The 21,479-nt window shown below is 45.5% G+C and overlaps 1 protein-coding gene across 1 annotated transcript in view; it reads left to right on the plus strand.

Moving 5' to 3' along the window:
• The first annotated feature begins 1,481 nt into the window (after positions 1 to 1,481).
• CRMP1 (collapsin response mediator protein 1) overlaps positions 1,482 to 21,479 on the plus strand; it is a 47,696-nt gene continuing 27,698 nt past the window's right edge. Inside the window, exons 1-4 of the mRNA XM_062574498.1 lie at positions 1,482 to 1,520; positions 11,229 to 11,288; positions 15,665 to 15,753; positions 20,437 to 20,621. Coding sequence (XP_062430482.1) covers positions 1,482 to 1,520; positions 11,229 to 11,288; positions 15,665 to 15,753; positions 20,437 to 20,621 — 373 coding nt within the window. The remainder of the gene's footprint in view (positions 1,521 to 11,228; positions 11,289 to 15,664; positions 15,754 to 20,436; positions 20,622 to 21,479) is intronic.

Genomic DNA, 21,479 nt, shown 5'->3' on the forward strand with positions numbered 1-21,479 from the left:
TACCCTTTCGACAAGCTAAGCTGAGAGCTTTCACTTTTCTCCCACTCTTCAATTACAGCATGAATCGGGTGCTGGCCCGGTCCCCTGGGGCTGGGGCAGGGCGCCGGGTGCAGCTGGGCAGAGCCAGCAGTGCTGGGTCGGCCACAGCACCTGTGCCACCACCTCCACTTGATTGCGACGACCTCGGGGTCACCTATAGCGGCTGCCACCTGCAGTGCAGTTGTCTCCTTCCCGGCTTGCAGTAACTCAACGTCCTTCCCATCAGCCACTCAGGCGGAGTGGGGGGCCAGAGCACCCCTAAATGTCCCCCTCCTCCTTGCTCTGGGTCACCTGGATGCCCTCCTTCCTCCTCAGGGCTGCTACTTGGTTCCGCCTGTGATGCAGGCGTGTGGGCAGATGTTATGTGTTACCTCTCCAGGTCTCACTGTACTTCCAAAGTTGTCTGGCTCTGGACTGGACTGGGATGAGGGGTGGGGAGTCAGGGGGGAGCTGGGGTGTAAAACAGGCAATATGTGATCTGTGGCCTAGGAAGGTTCATCGTAAGCTGCAGCCACATGCTTGCTGCCCCCGCTGGGGGGTCAGGGCTTTCTTGCAAACCCTGAACGGCCATTTCAGGGGAGAAGCGTCAGGGATGAGGCCTGGGTGGGAAAGCTCTTGCATGCGTGTGTGCTGGGTGTGTGTGTGTGTGTGTGTGTGTGTGTGTGTGTGCAGCTGGCTCCTTTCTGCCGGGAAGGGCTGTAACGCGGGGGCAGGTGCGCGGTGCCTTTTACCCTTCCTGCGGCTGCACGTGGAGCCTCGGCCAGGCCCGGGGCGAGGGGGAAGGCGTCCGTGAGTGGGAAAGATGGGAAGGTGTCAATCAGCAGCGCGTCTCCTCTCCCGTGCATGCAAGCATAACGTCCACTGGCCCGGCCTGGCAGTGCCAGGGGGCTGGGGCAGTGCCGGGGGGGGCAGTGCCATTGCCGTGTGCTGTGCACCAGGACCCCCGCGTGGGACCCGCCGGGGCCCCGCAGCGTGCGAGGAGGGCGGCGGCGGCGGCGCGGGGCGAGGGGGAGCGGCGTTGCCAGCACCGGCGTGGGAGGGGGCTGGGGCTGGATTGATGGGTTGGGAAGGGAGGGGGGCAGGGGGACAGGAGGGAAGGAAACGCTTCCTGGGTTGAGCCGAGCGAATCCCGCTCCGACCTGCAGCCGGGAGGGCGCTGCTGCCGCCTGGAGAAGCAGCTCTCGCCGACCCCCCCGGGAGCCGCGTCCCTGTTTTATTGCAGCCGGAAAAAAAAGGTGCTAGGTTTGCCTGGCTCCCCTCCTCTGGGCGAGGAAACTTTGACTCCATTACGCAGCTCTCCCTCGGCCGCCCCCGCCCGCCCCACCCCGTCACCCGCACAGGCTCTGAATTATTATTCTTTTTAGTGTTATTACGGTTTTTTTGTTCGGCTCGCGTGGGTTCCCGGGGTGTGCTGCGTGCGCCCGGCGCTAGCAAGAGCCGACATGTCTTACCAGGGCAAGAAGAGCATCCCCCACATAACGGTAAGCGGGTGCCGGCACGCAGCGAGCCCGGGAGTCGCTGCCCCGGCTCCTTTGTTAGCGGGGCGCGAGGCGGGCGCGCAGCGGCCGCGGCCGCGCAGGGCCCCGCGCAGCCCTCTGCGGCGGCGGCGGCGGGGCTCGGCGGGCCGGGGATGGCGGCGCGGAGACCGCAGGGCGAGGGCAGGCTGCGGGATTGCGGCCGAGGCTTCCCGGGGCTGGGTGGATGCTGGCTCCGGTGCCCTCTCCTCCTCCTTGAGCTCGGGGCTGGGAGGAAACTGCAGATTTTCTCCGTCTCATCTTATTTTATTTATTATCTTATTTATTATTTTATAATTTATTTATTTATTTTCCTTTTTCTCGCCCTCCGCGCAGCTGAGGCTCTGCGCGGCAGCTTGCTCCCGGCTCGGAAACGGCGGCGGGGCCGGGGGGCCGGGGCGGCGGCAGGGCACCGCCGGCGGGGCCGGGGGGCCGGGGCCGCCTCCCGAGGAGCGGGGCCCGCGGAGGCTCGGCCGCCGGGCGAGGCAGAACAAAAGAGGGAGGGGACGAGCTGCAGCACGACGTGCCCCCGCCGCCGCTGCCGGCCCCGGGCAGGGGCAGCGCGAGGCGCCCCGATGGGGCGAGGGGCGGTGGGGCGGGGTGGGCTGGGGGCGAGAGAAGGGGGGGAGGTAGGAGGATCGGGTGGGAAAAAAACGTGGAAAATCAGAGAGCGCCATGATGCCAGCACCAACACCTCTGCACGCTATTAATACATCAGTGTGGTGGGGATCAGAAGTCAAAGAGTTAATCATACCCATCCTCTTCCTATCTGTTCCTATCTCCCACTAGAAGCTCTTATCCCCAAGCAATACTACAATAGGTTGTGGTTTCAGCACCAGAAAGAAAGGATCTGGGTCTCCGGATGCAGTGTATTGTTCCCATCAGACACACGGGGATTGACAGAGGCTGAGGATAAAGAATAGGCAGAGCTGGCGGGGGGAGAGGAGGATTTCACAGGAACTCTCGCCCAGTTGGCCCCACAGAGTCTTCCCCAGCCCCTGTGTCACCCTGGAGGCTGGGCCCCGTGTCCTTTCACCAGGCCAGATCAGCAGGAGCCAAGTCACTGCTGCGGGGGCACAAGGGGCAGAGATGAAAGGGGAAGCGGGGTGAACTCCAAAGAGGCTTCAGTTCTTTGAGCTTTTCCTGGAAAGCTGGCACCATTCGGGGTATCTGGAAGCAGGTCAAGCTTTAATAGAAAGAGAGTGGGTTAATGTGTGGGTGCGGTGACTTAAACCTGATGGAGATTGGAGGGACAGATTTTAAGAAGGCTCTTTACCCCAGGAGATGGTAAAATACACTTTTGAGGAGTTATTCTAGCCAGTGTTACGATATTTGCAAACACTTTAGGGCCTTCTCATTATTAAAAAAAAAATCCTTTAACCAGAATATTTGGACATCAGTGGAACAGTCTCCTTCTAAAGAAGGATTTTACAATACCAAACTAGTGCATATATAGAGTTTTACACTATCAACAGGTTGTATTGCCTAGTGGCCAAAGCCCGAGTCTGGATGTTACAATGACTCTTCGGGTGACTGCTCTTTCCACCATGGGCCTCACTGGCTCGCTGTGATTTATGGTAATGCAGGTACCTCTCTTTGCTCACCAGCCTTTCCCCCCATCCTGAGGAGGGCACTGACTGCACTCTGCATGTGTGTTGTGTTCAGGGAGATGGCTGGAGGTTTATTTGCAGCAGGAGTGTAAATGGTTCCCATCCATAGCTAGCTATTAGCTGTCCAGCTTGGAGTAGAAGAAGAAACTAAAAGAGTTTAAAACATTTGCCTTGGAATCAACAGCTCATTTTAATCTTTTCACTTCTCATTAATTTCCTTTTCTGCGCAAGTGAGAGGATGGCTCATAAAAAGAACCTCTGCCTATTCTCTTTGAAATGGGATGTGTTGAAGCGTCTATAGATGAATATTCATTAACACTAGTGTAGAGTTTTATGACCAAGTCAAAGGCATGAATTAACATTTGTGAAGCTGGTAGGCATCAGACATGGATTGCCTTTTTTATTTTAATGTTTTACACTTCTGTCCCTTCTTCCTCTCTGTACTTGTGCACACTCCCATCCCAAGACAGCCCACAGGATCTATCTGCATGTTCTGAGAGCCCTGTTCCAGTGTGGTAAATTAGATATTTTATCCTGCCGCTAAAGAAACACATGGCAGCTTCAAAACTGGTGGGCTCTCAGTAAATGTGATAGCTCTATAAAGTTATGTAACTACAACAGCAAAGACCAAATAATATAAAAATATCATTTGATTCTGCACTTATTGTTCCCCCAGCTCTGGCTGGATCTACATAGGGATATTTGAAATATTTATACAATATGTATAAAATATATCTATAAAAAAGAGATTTCTGACTGAAATAGTATGAAACTAATTTTTGGTGTCTTGTGTACTGATATTTAGTTGTGGATTTTCACATACTAAACTTGCATTCCTCACATAGGGGCCAGGAGGCCTCCTGAATGTATATGGAAAATAGCACCCAGCATTTGATGCTAGACCAGCTTTGGCTGCCAGTGGGGTCTTCAGCAGTCTGTGGTCAGTGCAGCCAAACAGGAATTCTTTACGAAGTACATCCGTGCCAAAGGCAGTCTCTGCAGTCACTGTTAACTGAGAAATTTCCCTCTGGGAGTTTGCTCTGGGTCAGGTCTGTAGCATCAGGGATTTTGGGAAGGAAGAAGTAGGGGAAGGTTTCAGTTCCAACCTTGCATCACCCCCTGATCCCTTCAGGCTATCAGCAATGCCTGGCTGATATCCCCTTCACCTCTTCCTCTGTGAAGTGGCTCCATTCCCTTCTCCCATTTCTCCCAGAAGTGTCTAGGACACAGAGGTACCATGTTCCAGACAGGGCCATTTTTGTACAGAGCAGCTCCCTGCCCTCATGTATGGAATCTGCCTGTGCTTTTCATTTCAGCCTCTGAAAATTCATGTCATGCAATTTGTTCTGTTTGTGAGTCTCCTCCTTCCCCTCCAACCCCTCTCTCTGTCCTACCCAGCATCCTGAGCTGACCTTAGCTAAGCCTGGGACTCCTCTAATGTAAGGTGCTATTCAGTTGTGTGTCAGGCTGGAGAAATCAGGCTCACTGTAACTGCTTTGGAAAGAGCTTCTGTCTTTGTCTTTGAAGCACCAAGAAGACTTCTAGGTAATGTAAAATAATGACATACTGAAGCAATAAGTGTAAGCACTTCCAGTCACATCCTCTGCTCTGTATCGAAGTCCTTGGCAGGGAGGTCTCACTTCCCTGGTTCAGGAGTACGAGAGGGGAGGGGACAGGGACTACATCTGCAGAAGCCTATTTCTTGGTTGTGATGCCTGGCTGTCATACACATACTATCTCTGAGGTCTTTTTCTGTACAAGATTGCAATCTTTTCTGCATCTGTTCTGCAGCCATGCTCTCATGAGGACCAGATTCTCCAGGATGCATTCCCATTGCTTTTATTTTTGCTGTTACACCTCTCCTGTGTATTATGGGGAATCAATGCCAGCTGAAATATTTGTTGCATATTATTTTGCCTTTTGTGTTTTGGTAGCTTTTCAGGCAATTAAGATAAGGCCTCAGCCCAGATGAATTCAGAATTATATACAGAGCACACACGAAGAAAACATGTGGAATGCAAAATGCACTTTACAGGACTTGTTAGTTCCAACAGTGATCGCAACCATTAAAACATAGAGTGAGCTCAGTGAAGAGGAAGTGTGAAGACTATGCTACTGAACAAAGGAAAAATACACAAACGCAAATGCAAGGAGTGATATGGAAGAGAAGAAAAGAGAAGGGAATGGTATTTCTGGGAATGGTCCAAGAGCTGGCACTTGAATGGAGGAAGGAGGTGCTGGCTCCTGAGCTGGCAGACTGTAAGACGTGAGGAGACAGAGAGCCCAAAGATGACATGTAACAGAGGAAGGGTCTCACTATTGAGTTCAGAAAGTAAAGAGAAGAATTGGAACTGTATGAGAAAAAGAAGCAGATTCAAAAAAAAAAAAAAAAATGAAGAGAGGGTGGAGAAATTCAGAGGAGTAGGCACAGTGAATTTGTTGTAGCCTTTTGAATTGATTGATAGCTGAGAAGCTGAGAAGTAAGCAGGCTTCAGCTGAAGATAGCAGAATACTTTGAGAGGGGCGGGGAAAAAACACTGGTCTGGACTTTTCTGATGTGAGACACATTGGTCTGAAGCTCACTGCATAGGATCAAGACAAGTAACTTTCTCTTTGATCTGAGTAAAGTTTTCAGGCAAGGTGTTCTGATGTGAAACACCAGCAATGCGTGAGCAGCTAGTTTTTCGGCTAATTCACTTTGGACATCAAGGGTGACATTTTGTAGAAACCTGAGGCACGGTGAATAAGTACCAGGAATGGGGAGTGTAAGCCCTGGTTTGAGTATGGATCTATTTCATATCTCTCTTCACCATGCTATTTTCTCACGTATCTTTGTTTAACAATATGAAACTACATATAGACTGGTGTGTGACTTGCTGAAAGCATTTGGAAAGCCTTCTTCCTGCTGGGCATGGGAAAATTTTAGAATTTCTCACATGTTAGCGCAGGATTTATCCTGACATTTATTCTGTGTTAAAACATCTAGGTCTGGAATTTGTAGATCACTTCTAGCTCTTGAATGTGTGCTTAATACACAAAGTTCCTTCTTTTCCATCAGAAGTTGCTTAAGAGACTTGGTTCCTTTTGGTTTACTTCTCTGCTCCGAGCATTTGTGAATTCACAGTGTATTGTACAGGACTTGACCTTCTCTGGAGATACTTTAGTTGGTTCGGTAGAAGTCATTCACCTAATAAATAGGTGGAGTTGCTTAAAGATATCATCCCATACTTGCTCTACTCAATCCCCGAGGTTACTCAGATTAGCTATCTCTTCAAAACCAAATGTATCTAGAAGAATGTCTCACCAGGACCTAGTAATTCAGACTCACAACACATGAGATCAGATGTTTCTCACTCTGGTAGTTCAAGGAGTTGCCACCTCTAGCTCCTGCTCTTCCCCTCTGTCAGAGGGTTGTGAGAAAATGCTGCAGAGGCTGCAGCACATAGTGTGCAAGGAGAGAGTGTGGGAGGGGGGTTTCTTTAGTGACCTCTTGAAAGGAACTGACAAAGATGAGGGAATCAAGCTCCTCTTGGCAGTGGCATGTGGTAACACATGGTGTGGCCATAAATTGTAGCTGAGAGTGACCACATAGCTTCTTTAGGAGGGCCAGCACTACAGCGCTGGAATGAGCATCCAGGAAAGCTGTGAAATCTCCATCTTACAGGTTTTCAGGACTAAACTGGACCTGATCTAGTACTGGTAGTAGTCCTACATCAAGCAGCAGGTTGGACTTCCAACAGTAGTTTTAATGATTCTGTGATAAGACTTTTTCTTACCTTTTTCTATGAGAAAGTGCGCCCTTGTTTCTATTCCACGAGAAATCTGAGGTCTTAAATTACATTCATAGTACGTCTTGTCAGTGACATTTCTACCGAGATTGAAACCTTTGGCAGAGGGACAGAAAGAACTGTTCAGGGCAGCGATTTCTTTAACTGCCACAACAAGTTCGTCAGTTGATGCCCTTAGCTGTGTATGCCAGTGTTTTCAGCATCATGGTTACTACCAGTGGGAATTGAACTGCATTTTGCTGGAAGCCATGCAGGTTTGGAACGGGAACAGTTGCTATTTGAGAAGACAACTGATGCAGTGAGGTAGTTGTTGAGGAGGTCTGAATCTCCCTCTCCCAAGTGCTGAGAGTGACCACTGAGAATGCACCGCCTTCCTGACAGGATGAGGGGCTGGTTTTCTGATATGTCTTTTTTTCTTTCATAAACAAGGAATGAAAGGGAGAAGCTTAATTTTCTTTTGTGGTGAAGGGAGGTAAGGGAACCGCTTGGCTTGTGAAGCACCCAGGCATTATGAGAATTAATTTGGGATAAATTCCATGCTACTTTTGTAGGTATGAGAAAGATGGAACCAAATGAGTAGGAAAATTTGCAAGTTTCTAATCTTGATGCATATAAAGATGGTGGCATTGTCCACTGAGACACTGACTCTTCAGATTTACTTTCCTTATCACTTGATGCACTTACTGCAAGATGAAGTTTAGAACTGTAGGATGTGTCTAGATGAGGTTTATGGGCCTCAGTTCTTATGTTGTTACAAGTAAAAAATGTTTTCACTGATTTCAATAAAACTTACATTATGTGTAAAATCTTTTCCTCAGTAATAGTGTGGACACAAGTAAAGAGAATAACCTTAGGCCAGCCTGTGTGTGGCTTGCTAGAGGATTACGCACAGTGCTCAGAACAAAGCAGCTGTGGAAGGATGGTTCATGGACCAGTGTTAAGAGGTGGAGCAGCAAGCATAGTGACTTGTTATGACTTAAAGAAAAAGTTAATCTACAAGGCAACATGACTAAAGTTGTCTAAGTGCATACAACATGTATCTATATCCATGGCATTTAGTTGATCATGAATTACTATTTCTAACATCTTATTCAAAGACATTTTCCAGTATTCTGTTTCTCTTCAGATCCAGCTCCTCTGCCAGAAAGCTAGTTCCTGCTCCTCATGCTTTGAGCCAAATTCTGTCCACTTGTAAAGTTGCTGACTGGTGCAGCCTGGTAACCTGATGCAGGTTTCTGAGTAGAGCTTAGAATCATAGAATCAGTAAGGTAGGAAGGGACCTCTGGAGATCATCCAGTCCAACCTCCCCGCTCAGCACGGTCACCTAGAGCCTGTTAGACAGGGTTGCATCCAGTCTTTGATTCAGTGGCTCATATAGCTAGCTTTGCTGAATTATGTTTTCCCTTCCAAGTTTAACTTTTCCTGTGAATGTCTTGCTGAGATTTTGAAATCAGTTCTAACTGATATAACCTGGGCATATAACAACACCCACTGCAATGGGTTCAACACCCTCCCCCGGTCCATATTTTGGTGAAACTCCTCCTGATGCCAGTGAATATTGTCATTAATAAACTGTCTGTTGTATTGCTATTCTAAAAGCAATGACATTTAAAGAGAAGAAAACCCCATGGAGTTTATAGCTGTGGGAATAGCCCTTTTAGATTGTATGATTAAGGAGTGAAATTGCTAGCTGAATAAAAAGCAAGGTCTCCAAAGGGGAAACAAAAGGAACATCAGATCTTTTAAATGAATAAACATGAACAAATACACTGGCTACAGACCAAGATACAACATAACTACAGTCAACATAATCATTTCTAAATGAGGAATGCTTTTACTAAGAAAAGGTTCCTGAAAGCAGGGGTCCCCATTAGTGGGCTAGCAGAAATGATGCCTCAAGCATACAATGATTTACAAGCAATTCCCTGAATTGATTCAAGCATCACCCTAGCCAAAATTTACTTCCCATGGAGAGTAACCTAGACACGAGGATTCCAGCAGAAGGATAGTGTTGATTAAAAACAGATCTTCTATAAGCAGACGGCACTTTATGAAATCCCGTTTACAGCTGTCTTTGATCCTCATGAGAAGGATTTTAAGCAAACATTCCTCTAGGGAAGGATGTCTTTCTTCCTTTGCCATTAAGTTAAAAAAATGATCCTTATTTGTAAGTGCATTGCTAAAACCAAGGTAACATAACTGCATTGTAGCACATCTGGTTCTGAATCTGGCCAGGTCTGACAATAGACAACCAAATATATGAGCAAAAGAAATCTCTCTTAAATCTCTTGTTTAGTAGGGGAAATAACTCTGCAAGAAAGAACGTACAGAAGCACAAAAGGATTCTGGATGTTAACCTCCACTCTCCTTTAGTGGGATTTTGCCTTTGAAAAACTGTTCTCTAGCAAATGTTCATATTAAGATTTTGTTAGAGAACACAAACACTGGCTCATGACTCCTAGACTTTCCCTCTAAAATGGGGATGTCATGCCTGTTCTAACTCTTAGCGGCCTTTTAAAAGACTTAGCAACAAAAGATCTTACCTCTCAAATGCTAAAAAAGTAAAGATGAATGCCTTGGCAGGCTGTGTGATAACATTGACTAATGCCTTCTTCTGTCTACTGGCATTTTTCTGAACCACACATATTTATAGGCAGAGAACTGGAAATATGAGCGGATTTGGAATATCAACTGATTTCTAATTGCTATTCAGTGTAAAATCCCTAGTCATCTTCAAGGCCATTGACTAATCTGGATTTTAGAGATCACACACATTGTTGCTCTGGAGATCTAAGGATAATGGTATATTCTAGTAAATCCTTACAAGTATACAAAGGATGAAATTACTGTTGAGAGTGTTTCCTCCTCCTTTACAGCCTGAAAAAATCAGTGTTGCAAAGATTTTCTCAGCTGGCAATGGCTGCAACTGCAGCAACAGTGAAAGTTCAAATCCAAGAATGAAGCAATACTTAGACCCTGCTGAGTACGTTACATGAATTTTACTGTAGTTAAAGTAAATTTCAAAGCAAACCACAGTTAATTACTGTGGCTTGATTTAGATCTGAAGACGTTATAGACAGACATCCCTTTAATGGAAGAAAAGCAAAAGTATAATAGCATATATCAGAGTTGCAGTCTGGCCAGATACTGCTATTTTATTAAGGTGTCACTCTTGCAATCTCATTGACTATTTTTATATGGCTAGAAAAGATAGAGCCAATTTTTTCTCTTTATTTTTCAAGCTCCATCTTGTATAACAGGGGTGTGGTTTTCTGTGAAAAGTGTGTGCAAGTGCAGTATAATGGATTTTGATACAACAGAGAAATGTGGGTTTTACTATAATGTGTGGTGGCTTATATTTTGTCAAAATGCACCAATTTGAAATCATATTTGTTCAGTAAATCTTTTATCAGAAGGTGGTTGCTTTGTTTCTGCTGTTACTGTGCTTGTCAGTACGTCTAGAAGCCCATTGGCAATTGCATCTGTAAAAAAACGTATTTGCATGTTGTTGTATGTTGTGCATTTAAATATTTCTAGCTCCGAGTGGAAAAGGTGAATGTAAAAATGAATAATTTTAAATTTCTTGGTAGTTTTTATTGCTCTAACAGTTCAGTCTAACATTTGGAATCACATTTTCAAATAACCCGGAGCTGAGTGCTTTACCGACAAAAGGAATTTGGGTTCGCGTGTGAGTGTAGAGGGCCAGTGCCGAATTCATGCTCGCAGCGGGGTTGAGACTGTGGCCATCCCACGGGTCAGTTCAGAGATCGTACTTGCCTCTGCCGGGCTTTCTGGTGCCCGGGAGCGTGGGAAAATGTGGACGTAGTCCGCAAGAGCTGAGCCGAGCTGATTTGAAAATACACAGTAAAATGGGAAATTCGTACGAGCTGCGTCAGCCACCAGCTCGCAGGCGCTTCGTGCCGCCGGTGCCGTCAGGCGGACAGCAGCGGGCGGAGGGGTCTCAGCCCCTCCTCCTGCAGCCAGCGATGCTGTGGCGTCGCGGGCTAAGCTCCGAGGCTCTGCTGCCAGATTAAGCGGGAGAAGCTAGGCTGAGATTAGCAAAAAAAAAAAAAAAAAAGGGGCAAAAAACCAAAAAAAAACAAACAAAAAAAACAACGGGGGAAAAGCAGCGCGCGGGGTTGGAAGGCTGCGGGCCGGGCCGGGAGGGAGCGCAGCGCCCACCGTGTTCGGCGGAGCTGGGCCGCCGGGCGCCGGCGAGGCCGGGGCTGCGGGAGCCCCCAGACAGGCCTCGCGGTCGTGCTGGTGCTGCGTCGCAGCCGGCACAGGACCCGGAAGCAGACGGCTTTGCACGGACGTGGCTGTGGCATGCCGCAGGGGTAGGTGGAGGAGCAATGCCTCAGCTCCGAGGCTCCTCAGGCAACGCTGAGCGATCGCAGAGGTCTCGCGGGTGCTTTCCACACCCCCTGCGCCCGTGAGCGCAGGGTTTTATCCTTAGGGCAGCGCTGGCACCTAATAAGTTGTTTGCTTTGTCCGTTCAGCGTGCCGTCGCCTCTCTGCTTAGCTGTGCTCCCGCTGTCTGTCCTCGGCGGCCGGAGGGAGGAGCGAGTCTCAGCGGCTTTCGGCGGCTTGCGCGGGCAGAGCGGGAGAGCTGAGCCTGCGCTCGGCTCTGGCTGGCAGCCGCTTGCGCTCGGCGCTGCTCCGCCAAGAGGGGAGGCCAGACAGCACCCCGCTGAGCCCCCCTACTCTGAAGACTCCCTCGGGAGCCCTGGAGGCTCAGGAGCCAGGGCCCAGGTAGCTGGGATGTGTTAGCTGGTTACGCTGGTGTAAGCAACCCTGCAAAGGTCTACCCTGTCACCAGCTCCTGAGTTACGAGCGTGGTGGTGTTTCTAGCGCGAGAGCTCCCAGAGGTCATGCTAACAGCTGAGGCCCCACACGTCTGCGGGCTAGGCACAGAAGTGCCCTGCCTCGAGGGATTTACAGCTGGGAAGGGGAAATACGGTCCAGCGCCGCATGATTTATTCATGAGCTTCAGCTCCCCCCTCGCTCCCCCTTCTTTCCCAGAGGTGCTCCAGAGTGTGACTGTCCTCCTCTCCAGGCTCGGCTGTTGTCAGGGAGAAGAGGACTTTGGTCTCTAGTTTTTCTGGACGTTTGGCACTTGGTAAGAAAACTCCAAGCAGCCTGCCTGACATCAGGCTCCTGGTAAATAATAAATGGCCCCTGACCATGCGCAGACAGGCTGCATTTCTAGGGAGTCTGACCTACTTTGCAGACTCCGTATGTGTCCGCATTCCCGCCCAGGATTTCACTGAAGCAAGTACCGTTGACCTGAAACAGTGCGGGAAGCATCCTGCCTCCAGCTGACACAACAGCTGTGCAAGACGGCAGAGGCTCTTTGCATTTAGGCTTCACCTCTGTCTGTGCCTGAAGCCTGCACTTAGCGTATGGAAGGGGTTGTTTATTCACATGTTGGCCAGGCTTTACAGGAAAGTTTATTTCAAAAAGAATTCACCAAATTGCTTGTCTCACAGTTATTCAGTTATGATTGTATAAATTTTTCCAGCATGCTCAGGAAATGCATCTATTTGGGTAGATGTGTGCAGACATTTGGTACCTCTGCTCTTGCAAGCACAAGCCACTTCTGGCCTGGAGGAGGGTGGATAGGGCAGGGCTGTTTGGTTGGGCACCCTGAGTGGCCATAGGGCACTGAAACCCAGCCTGGGTTGCTTGTGTCCATCAGCACCATCTGCGTAAGCACACCCTGCTTTGCTTGTACTCATGGCTTGTAGCAATCTGTAATGTGTCCTACAGCTGCTCTTAATAAGAGCTGGATGGGAAAAGTTCCAGCAAAATGCTTTTTCTTCAGGATTTGCTGATTCACTGGAACTGAATTGTTTGTCACATACGTTTCCACATTTATCAAGTCCTGATGAAAGCTGGGCAAGGCTCTACGGAAACCTGTCTGGCAGCTCGCCTGCCTGGTGGCTTGGCAGACCTGAGGAGCAGCCTGGGAGCCAGGGGCTCCCCGTGCTGCTGCTCAGCGGCAGCCTCGTCTCCTGCAGCTCCCTGTTCCTGAGCGGGGCAACCTCAGCCGCAGACCATCTCAAAGTCATTAGATGACTCTTGCAAAGATTTGGAAAGGCTTTCGTTTTGTTCTGAGTGAGGAGATGACGAGCTGAATGTCGAAAATCTCTGTAAAGTATCTCTTTCTTAGCTAGAATTTCTTAGAACATCTGAAATTCTGAAGCAGGTTTGCCTTTCTAGCTACACAAGCAGTCATCCACATGGATGACTCATGTAACTGAGTGTTTTCTTGAAACTAGGTTTGCATCCTTTTTAGTTTCAGATTATTCTGGCACCTTTGGGTGCTCTCGCAATAGAATACTACCAGAGTCTTTTGGTAATACCTAATTTTGCCACTTTATATACAGTTCTCACATATGAATATATATATATAAAATTCTTTTGTCTCCAGTTATCCTTCTGGGGTTGCATTTCTGCTTTACTTTAGAATTTCTTATTTTCCCAGCCTATAATATTTGTTTCTATTTATTGTGCGTCATTTTTTGTTTTAAAGGGAAAAATGTAAAGCATCTTGATAAGCATGTGGATTTTTTTGATTCATCAGCAGTAGCAGATGCAGTGGCCTGGTAACATCCCCTGCTCACGTCAGTGAGTTGTTGCCTCCTTGGAGCTGGACAGTGTTAATGTTTCAGGAGGCAACTGAACGAGTCGAAAAAGAGCTCACAAGATGGTGGTCTCCGCGGGTCGGCAGGCAGTGTAGTGAATCATCATGGTGAGGAGATGCAACTGCCAGCACATGGCAGAATAATTTATTACCTTTCAGGCTGCTGATTCACAAATCCTGCAATTACGAGTGACAGTGAAATAGCTGGGAATAAAACACGGAGTGTAGGACAGCAAAATCCAGATTGAGGGCTTGCAGATGTCCCCGTCCTCTAACAGCAGGTCCCAAGGGCAGGTTTCACTGTAGGTCCGGCCCTGGCTCCCCAGTCAGGTTCACCTCGCTGCTTCAGCACACCAAGTGCCTAATATCTGCTGCGTACATACTCTTTTCTCATGCATTGTATTTAAAATGTCTTTATAAAAGATGTCTGATTTGTCCCTCCTCTTTTTTCTAGAATGATACAGACAGCTATATAGGCTTTGAACCTGAAAAAGACTGAAGTACAAGCTGAAATTAAAGTAGATGTTCAACATTAGGCTTATAACTGAACAGTTATGCTGAAGAAAGACTGTTGTAATACCCCTAACTCTGATTTAGTATTTTTTATCTATAGATTTCAAAGGACCTCTGTATCATTGTCCTGGTTTTATAACATAACAGCTTGTTTAATTGTTTTCTAAACTGGGAACTTGAGATACATGTGCTTTATATGAGTCATGACTCATCCTGGAATTGAATCAAGAATTGAGTTTGGAGTGAGGAGTGTAAAATATGGGGCAAAATGGAGATTCTTGGTTATTACTTGGTGAGCAAAAGAAATAATTTGCAATAGATAGCTTTTTTTTCCCCCTCTATGAATGAGAAAAGAAGGTTCTGATTGCTTTAGAGGTTCTCAGCATTCACAGTCACTGGACAAAAGCCTTTCCAAAAACATTATACGTTGAAGTTACAGGCTTTCCTCGTCTCTGGGTAGGTGGTAGGGTACAGGCATTTCCAATGTGACTTCTTTAAAGAGGCAACTCAAATACTGGTTCTCAGGAATATACTATGGTAAAATTTGCTTTCTGTAGAATGTATTTTTTGCCAGCCTGGTGTAATAACCATTTGAATTAAGAAAAATGAGAACAGATGATTGTTGTGAACAGCGTCCCAATAGACTTGATTTTGAACAGTTATTCACAGAATGAATTTTTTGCTTAGTGGCTCTATAGAAAATACCAGGACACATTAGCTCTCTGACTGTATGATATTTCAGGTCAACCTGTCTTTGGAGACTGTCCTCCCCTCCTCACTGAGCACAAGGATAAGAAATGGAGTGGGGACTCTCAGTATAGGCTGCCCCCCCAACCAACCTAATTAATATGCTTTGAAATGCATCTGCAGGAACCATAAATCAAGCAGTAATTTATTCTTCATGCCCTCAATGCCAGCACAGAAATGGCCAACTAGAGCCTAGATTTCCTGTTGCGTCTCTGTAACACAGTAGAGGATATGTGAGCTGTGGGCTGTGCATCTTGGCTGCTCTGGGGAACAGCTAAGCAGATCCTGCTGAGCTGGCTTGCCTGAAAGTAGCTTCCACAGCCAAGGCTTTCTGCATTACAGAGCTCAGCAGCCTCTTTGTACCTTGTCCCTTCCCAACCAAGCTCTGTTACTGCTCCAGGGCTGATAAGAGTCCCAAATAAGTCAATCTTGGCTGTTCTGGTGTTGAGCAGTTTATTCTGAGGGAGTTCTTTTCCCTTTTTGGCCTCTGTAAAATAAGGTGGCAGCAAAAGAGGGGTGTAGCAGGATGTCAAGACCAGAAATTATTTCTACATGCAATAAATTCTGCGTTGAGAAAAAGACAATTTGATGATCATTGTTTCCCAAAAGCCAGTTAGAAACGCTCTGTGAAACTATGTTTTTCCCCTTCATTCTGTATGTGTCCACCTGAATCTGTGACATGGATCTATAGAATGAGTGCTTTGATGTCAATAGCTTTGTATATTATATAAGCCTGTTTGGTGTCATCAATTCATTGTTATGTTTATTTCAACAAAACCACATTTCTTCCTTTTTTTCTTCCCTCAGAGTGACCGACTACTCATTAAAGGTGGAAGAATTATCAATGATGACCACTCCTTCTATGCAGACATATACCTGGAAGATGGACTTATAAAGTTGGTTTTTTAAATATTGAACTTATTTGCATGCCTATTAGTATAGACTAATGTGATTTCTGATGGTGCTGACATAAAATCTTGCAGCCAGCATCTTGGCTCCTTCTTGATGTGGGATGATAGTAGTGGAGTGTTTAATTATGAAATTCTGCCATTTTATCTTTGCTAAGATTAGGTAAGCAAAAAATTCCTTTACTGTAAGTTGAAGATCCTCACTCCCTGAACAATTTCTTCGAGATAGTCAAGCATGGGCAGGCAAGTAGGTTCTTTCAATGTAAGAAGTAATGGTAAGGATGAAGTCTGTGTGGCAGGAGGCTCATTACTGTGTTTTTTTCCCTGCACCTAAGCCGGGACAGATGCAGCCACACTGTACAGGATTGTGTGCTGCAGAAGCATGCCTTGTGTTACACAGTGCTGATGGGCACTAACCCCTTCTTAGTTCCCTTGATGGTGAATTCCTAAGTGCACTATGTTCTGTGTGTACAACGGTGTTGTTCATTGCTCATGTGTGTCTTTTCTTGCTTAGAAAAGGGCATTTGATCTTTAATCTCTGCAAAATTAGAAAGAGAATCCTACTGATGTATCAGGATGTAAAATACAGGATATGGGAAATTATTCCTTAGATGGGTATGAAATATGTGTTACTGACAGCTGAGGAAACAAACGGTAACAGAGGTGCCTATTCATCTAGCTTTACTTGTCCTACGCCGATCTGGTGGAGATGAGGGCCTCCTAGTTTCGCTGGGTTATGCAGTGAGTACAGGCATTATGGTGTACACAAGGATCAAAGCCTTCTTTTTGACTGCCAAGCTTTTCATTAGTGACCTAATCGAGTTTGGTCTCCAGAGACTGCAATTTAATACACAGGAACATAATTATGATTATCTAGTAAATAATTCATTACTTGTTTATTTTAAGAACTGCTTTTCCTAAGTAGATATCATCAGATTAAAAGTCTGCTTCTTTATATCTGTGCCTACTTGCATCATTCACAATTCAGGTTATTATAGCAGGAAAAAATGTAAACATTTGTTTCTAAGGACTATGCAGCTTTCTTTTTAATGCTTCACTCTGATTTTCCTGATATAGTGTTACATGCATTGCAGAAATGGTAAAAGGCACATATTGTTTTAACCAGAGAAGGCACAAAACTTCCGAACATCATTTTCTTTCTTTTTTAACAGCAACAATCAACCATGTTGTATTCTCTCTCATAGGTGTTTCAGTTGAATTTTTCTCTGTTTTTGGTCAGATGCACATTTTGAGTTACGGTTTGGAAGTATCAGATTGGATTTAACAACTAAGTGCATGAGATGCTGAGAGTCTGAAACTGATGTGAATTTTTGGCCTTCATACTAGAAGAGTACTTGCATTGGTTCTTGCTAAGCTTGCAGATGCCCTGACATTTAGCAGCCCTTTTTTAAGCACATAGACTCCCTCTAAAATCCCTGTGTGAATCCATATATCCAGGGTGAATCTCAGAGATAACAGATATTATTATTAACAAATATTAATAATGAATAGAGGGACAAGACCTTAATTTTTAAAATGTCTGTGTCTTTGCATAAAGAAGCAAATTTGCTATTCAGTATCACGAGTTGTGACTGATTTCCTGGATTTAGATGACCTGGGAATTTCCTGTGTAAGCTGTGAAGAAGTCCTGCTGGGAGATACTCTGTACTTAAATTGTGAGGGCACCCAATTGTGAGATGGGTATGAGTCCTGCCTGAGTCTGGTTCAGAGGATAAATTCTGTGGTTCAGGAAAGTGCTGTATTTTCTGGGGTTGATCTCCTTTAGTTTCTCCAGCCAGAACTGCCTTTTAAGTCTAAATATTTAACATAGTTATTAAATGTTGCTTAAGATCCTTTGGAGCAGGATCTTGAACCACAGCCGTTCACGTTTCAGTTGATGCCCTGACTCTCCAACACCTACACCTGTCTGGCCCTTGTTGTCCGCAAGAGGAAATGAGCCCCGGCCTCCGTGCCAAGCAGGCGGGCACGTTGGCTGGTGCTGGCTGTGTCCCCGCCAAGGGAGACGGGGGGGTCAGTCTGGACTGGGGCAGGCTAAGGAGCGTGCAGGGGGGCAACCGGGGCTGGGGCTCCAGAGCTGAGCCCACGGCAACCCGCCTGAGAGACCTGGGCCTTCGCAGGTACCCTTGTAAGAGCTGAAATAGCTCCACTGACTGCTGGGGAAAATTTTCAGTAAGTTAAGCTTATGAAGAGCTAAAGCTCAATCTTTCCATTAAGATTTTACGCAGCTTGTATATGACAGAATTTACCAGCTTTAGTGGAGATTAGAGACTGTATCAACTCCCTGTGAGTCTGAGTTTTCTAGTTAGCTAAGTGCTAGCTGGTGCACCAGAATATCAACTCAATCATTAATACAGTGCCTAGAATACAGTGATCTGCGCTACCGCATTTTTCACCCACGAGTAACTGAAATCTGTGCTTATTAACACACACTATTATTAATGAGTGAGCAGCTCAGGAGCCCTGGCATATTTCCTCTTCCTCAGTGCCTAGTCAGAAAAAAGCCACTGTGGATGTCAGTGAAGATCACCCTTGTCCTAGGCTGAATCTTGATGCCAGGGCAAGCGATGAGGCTGGCTCCTGCCAGTTGTAGCGCAGCAGCATCCTCAAAGACCATCTGGCCACATGTCACTTCAGCAGAGGTGACTTCTGCAGTCACCAAATATACTGGCAGATAGTGCTTGTGGAAGAAAATAAGTAAATCGCATTTATATTTTTGCATAGATTTTCTTTAATATTATATTCAGAAAGTGTACTTGGAATGCTGTTCCATTTTTCCTATTTAAAGGAGATGGGTAACAGATTTTTTTTTCCACTTTCGTTTCTTTTGTCACACACTATACAGAGCTTGAGGAATTGTTCTGATTAAAATTTTAGGTATGGATTCAAGTAATGGACATTAGTGTAGCACCACAATTATCCATTGGCCCACATAACTTTATACAGCCTATCAATCTGCCCACTGACCTTGGGTTGGAGTGCCTGTGGTAGGTCCTTGCAACTCAGACTTTAGTAGCAGAGGAGCCTCTTGCAATTTGTGCAATTTGATGTGCTTCTGGGTTTTGCATACATGCAAGTTCCTGTTCATTAGCACTCCTCACCACTGTTAACAAGTTATGACATGCTCCCAGTGCAATATGTGTTGATGAATATTAGACTTTAGACGTGAAGCCATTCGGCTTCATGCCGTGATATTGTCAGATCCCACTAGCTATCCACTTTTAGATTTGTTCAGCACCGAGCGAGCAAGCCCACAAGTCAGGATACTGCAGGGGAGTTTGTTAATTGAGTGACTGTTCTTCCCTCCAGGCAAAACCTAGAGCACTGGGGGAGCCAAGCTGCTGGAGGTGACATTTTGCATAGGATATGAAACAAATTCTTGACCTCTTGGGGCTATTTATTAACTCTGGTGGTTTGGCTAAATTCCAATCTGAATAATTTTCCCTGCTGTTTTCACTGGTTTTAATTAACAATTATACTCCTTTTCTGTTCTAGCTTGTTGCAATTGGCTGTTAATCAGTTGCCGTGCCTTACTCTGTAGGTAGGAGCTGCACTGTAATAGAGGAGAAACAGCTTCAGCATCTCAAATATCTGGGGTGTTTATTTAGCTGTGGATAAATGTTAGTTTATCCCAGATGAAAGGAAATGAAGACACAGACTGTGTGTCAGTAACATGAGATAACTATTTAAATGAACTTTAACTATCTTAGAGGTAGCTCTAGCCCCAAATATACTAAGGTGTAGCAGTGCAGGGATATGGCTACCACACAGAACCATACCTTTTCCTATTTGACAGGAAACCATGTGAAGAAGACATAAAAAATGTAATGTGATTTAAAGTTTAGAGTTAATTTACCCTGAGTTGGGTCCATGAACACTAAGAATATTTTATTTGTAACTGTCTGGGTTTGTTTAATGTCAGCATCGGAGACAGACTGATATTTTTAAGAGTTAAAAAAAAAAGTTGATTTGGAAAACTGAAGGAAAAAAATGACAACAGTTAATGTTATTTCTATACAGTTATGCAGGATATTTCACTTTGTAATTGTAAGAGGATGATGAAGAATCTGTGACATAGCAGAATAGAATTGTTTAGGTCTCAGATATATATTTCTATATCTTAGAAAATGTAGATTTCTTTTTAAGGGTAAATCTGCATTAGTTGGTTGCAAGGTAATTATAACTTCCTTCAGATACGCACCATATATTTACAGTGCCAGTCTGCCATCATTTTGACCTGTCTTTTTCAGTTTCTGGTTAAGAACTTAATATACAAAACCAGAGCCCCCAACAGAACATTAACTATAGACATCTGTAATTGTTTAAAGATTGGACACTTAAGTCTCACCCTGAAGTGTGTAAAAAATACTGGTTTTATGGCTGGTGCATTATAGCTTCTTTACTGGCCACTAGAGCAGCACAGAGCAACTAGAGCACAGGGACCAGCTAAGCAGGTTTGCAAACACTTTGTTCTGCCAGCGCAGTGCAGAGCAGCCAGAGCACATATTTGTGTTTTCCCTCTCCTTCATGTTCGCAGTTCTTTCTGCCTCTTGTATGGTCCCATGGTTCCTCTCCCCTAAATGCCTCAAATAGCTTCTGTCTCCTGTGCTTCTTTGTTTAAGGAAGATAATATTGTCTTTCCTTACTGCCTAGGCAAATAGGAGAAAATCTCATTGTTCCTGGAGGAGTCAAGACCATAGAGGCTAATGGGCGCATGGTTATTCCCGGGGGAATAGATGTCAACACTTATCTACAAAAGCCCTACCAAGGAATGACTGCTGTTGATGACTTCTATCAAGGCACAAAAGCAGCACTAGCAGGAGGCACCACCATGATCAGTGAGTACTGGAAATACTAACTCTTCCCATCCCAGATGGAAGCTCAGGTAGCACTTGCAGGAAGTGGTAGCTACAGGAAGTTTCATCTAGATTTTCTGAGGTCTTCTCCAATGATTCTTCATTTTTCTGGGCATTGTGAGATTTGAGATCATTGTGGCTCCAGAGTTGACCTGAAAATGAACCTACACCCAGAAAGAAGCAGCAGCATGGGAAAATGTCCCTTGAATTTCCCTCTTAAATTCAGAGCAAACATGAGGAATACTATACCTACTCGTAGAGTCTTTTTAAAAAAACAATGTCTTTATGAGACAACAAATCTGATAAAGATGTTTTGTTCTTACTTAGACACTTCAGAGGCTTTGGAAATGACAAGGTCCTTATTTATGAAATTGGGTATGAGACCAGGAGTTGAGGAAGTTCAAACCGGAGATGTCCTGGAAGAAGATCCCTTTTGGTGGAAGAGAGAAGTGTTTCTTGTTGTTTAACACCCTTCTTCTGCATGTCAGATTGCAGAACAAGATTCATCTCTTTCCTCTCAGCATTTACTTGGCCTAGTTAAGACTTTGCGAGGGAGTTGTTCAGGAGACATAAATTGTCATTCCTTCCTTGTGCAGAGGAGCTACCCAATAAGGTTTTGCTCCTACTGAATTAAGGGATGTGGCTACTTTTCCTGAGTGGTGTTGTATGCTAATGAGCAAATATAAGAAAAGCAATAAACACAAAATACGCTGTTATTCATTACTTTCGTAATAACTTTTTCAGTGTATGTTCTTCAGTTGAGGATCATGTGTCTTTATAGCCAACTCAAATATTCATTACCATATTCTTGATGTGGATAAACAAATTCACTTTGAGGCT

The sequence above is a fragment of the Rhea pennata genome, chromosome 4, assembly GCF_028389875.1.
Source record: "Rhea pennata isolate bPtePen1 chromosome 4, bPtePen1.pri, whole genome shotgun sequence".
Taxonomy (NCBI): Eukaryota; Metazoa; Chordata; class Aves; order Rheiformes; family Rheidae; genus Rhea; species Rhea pennata.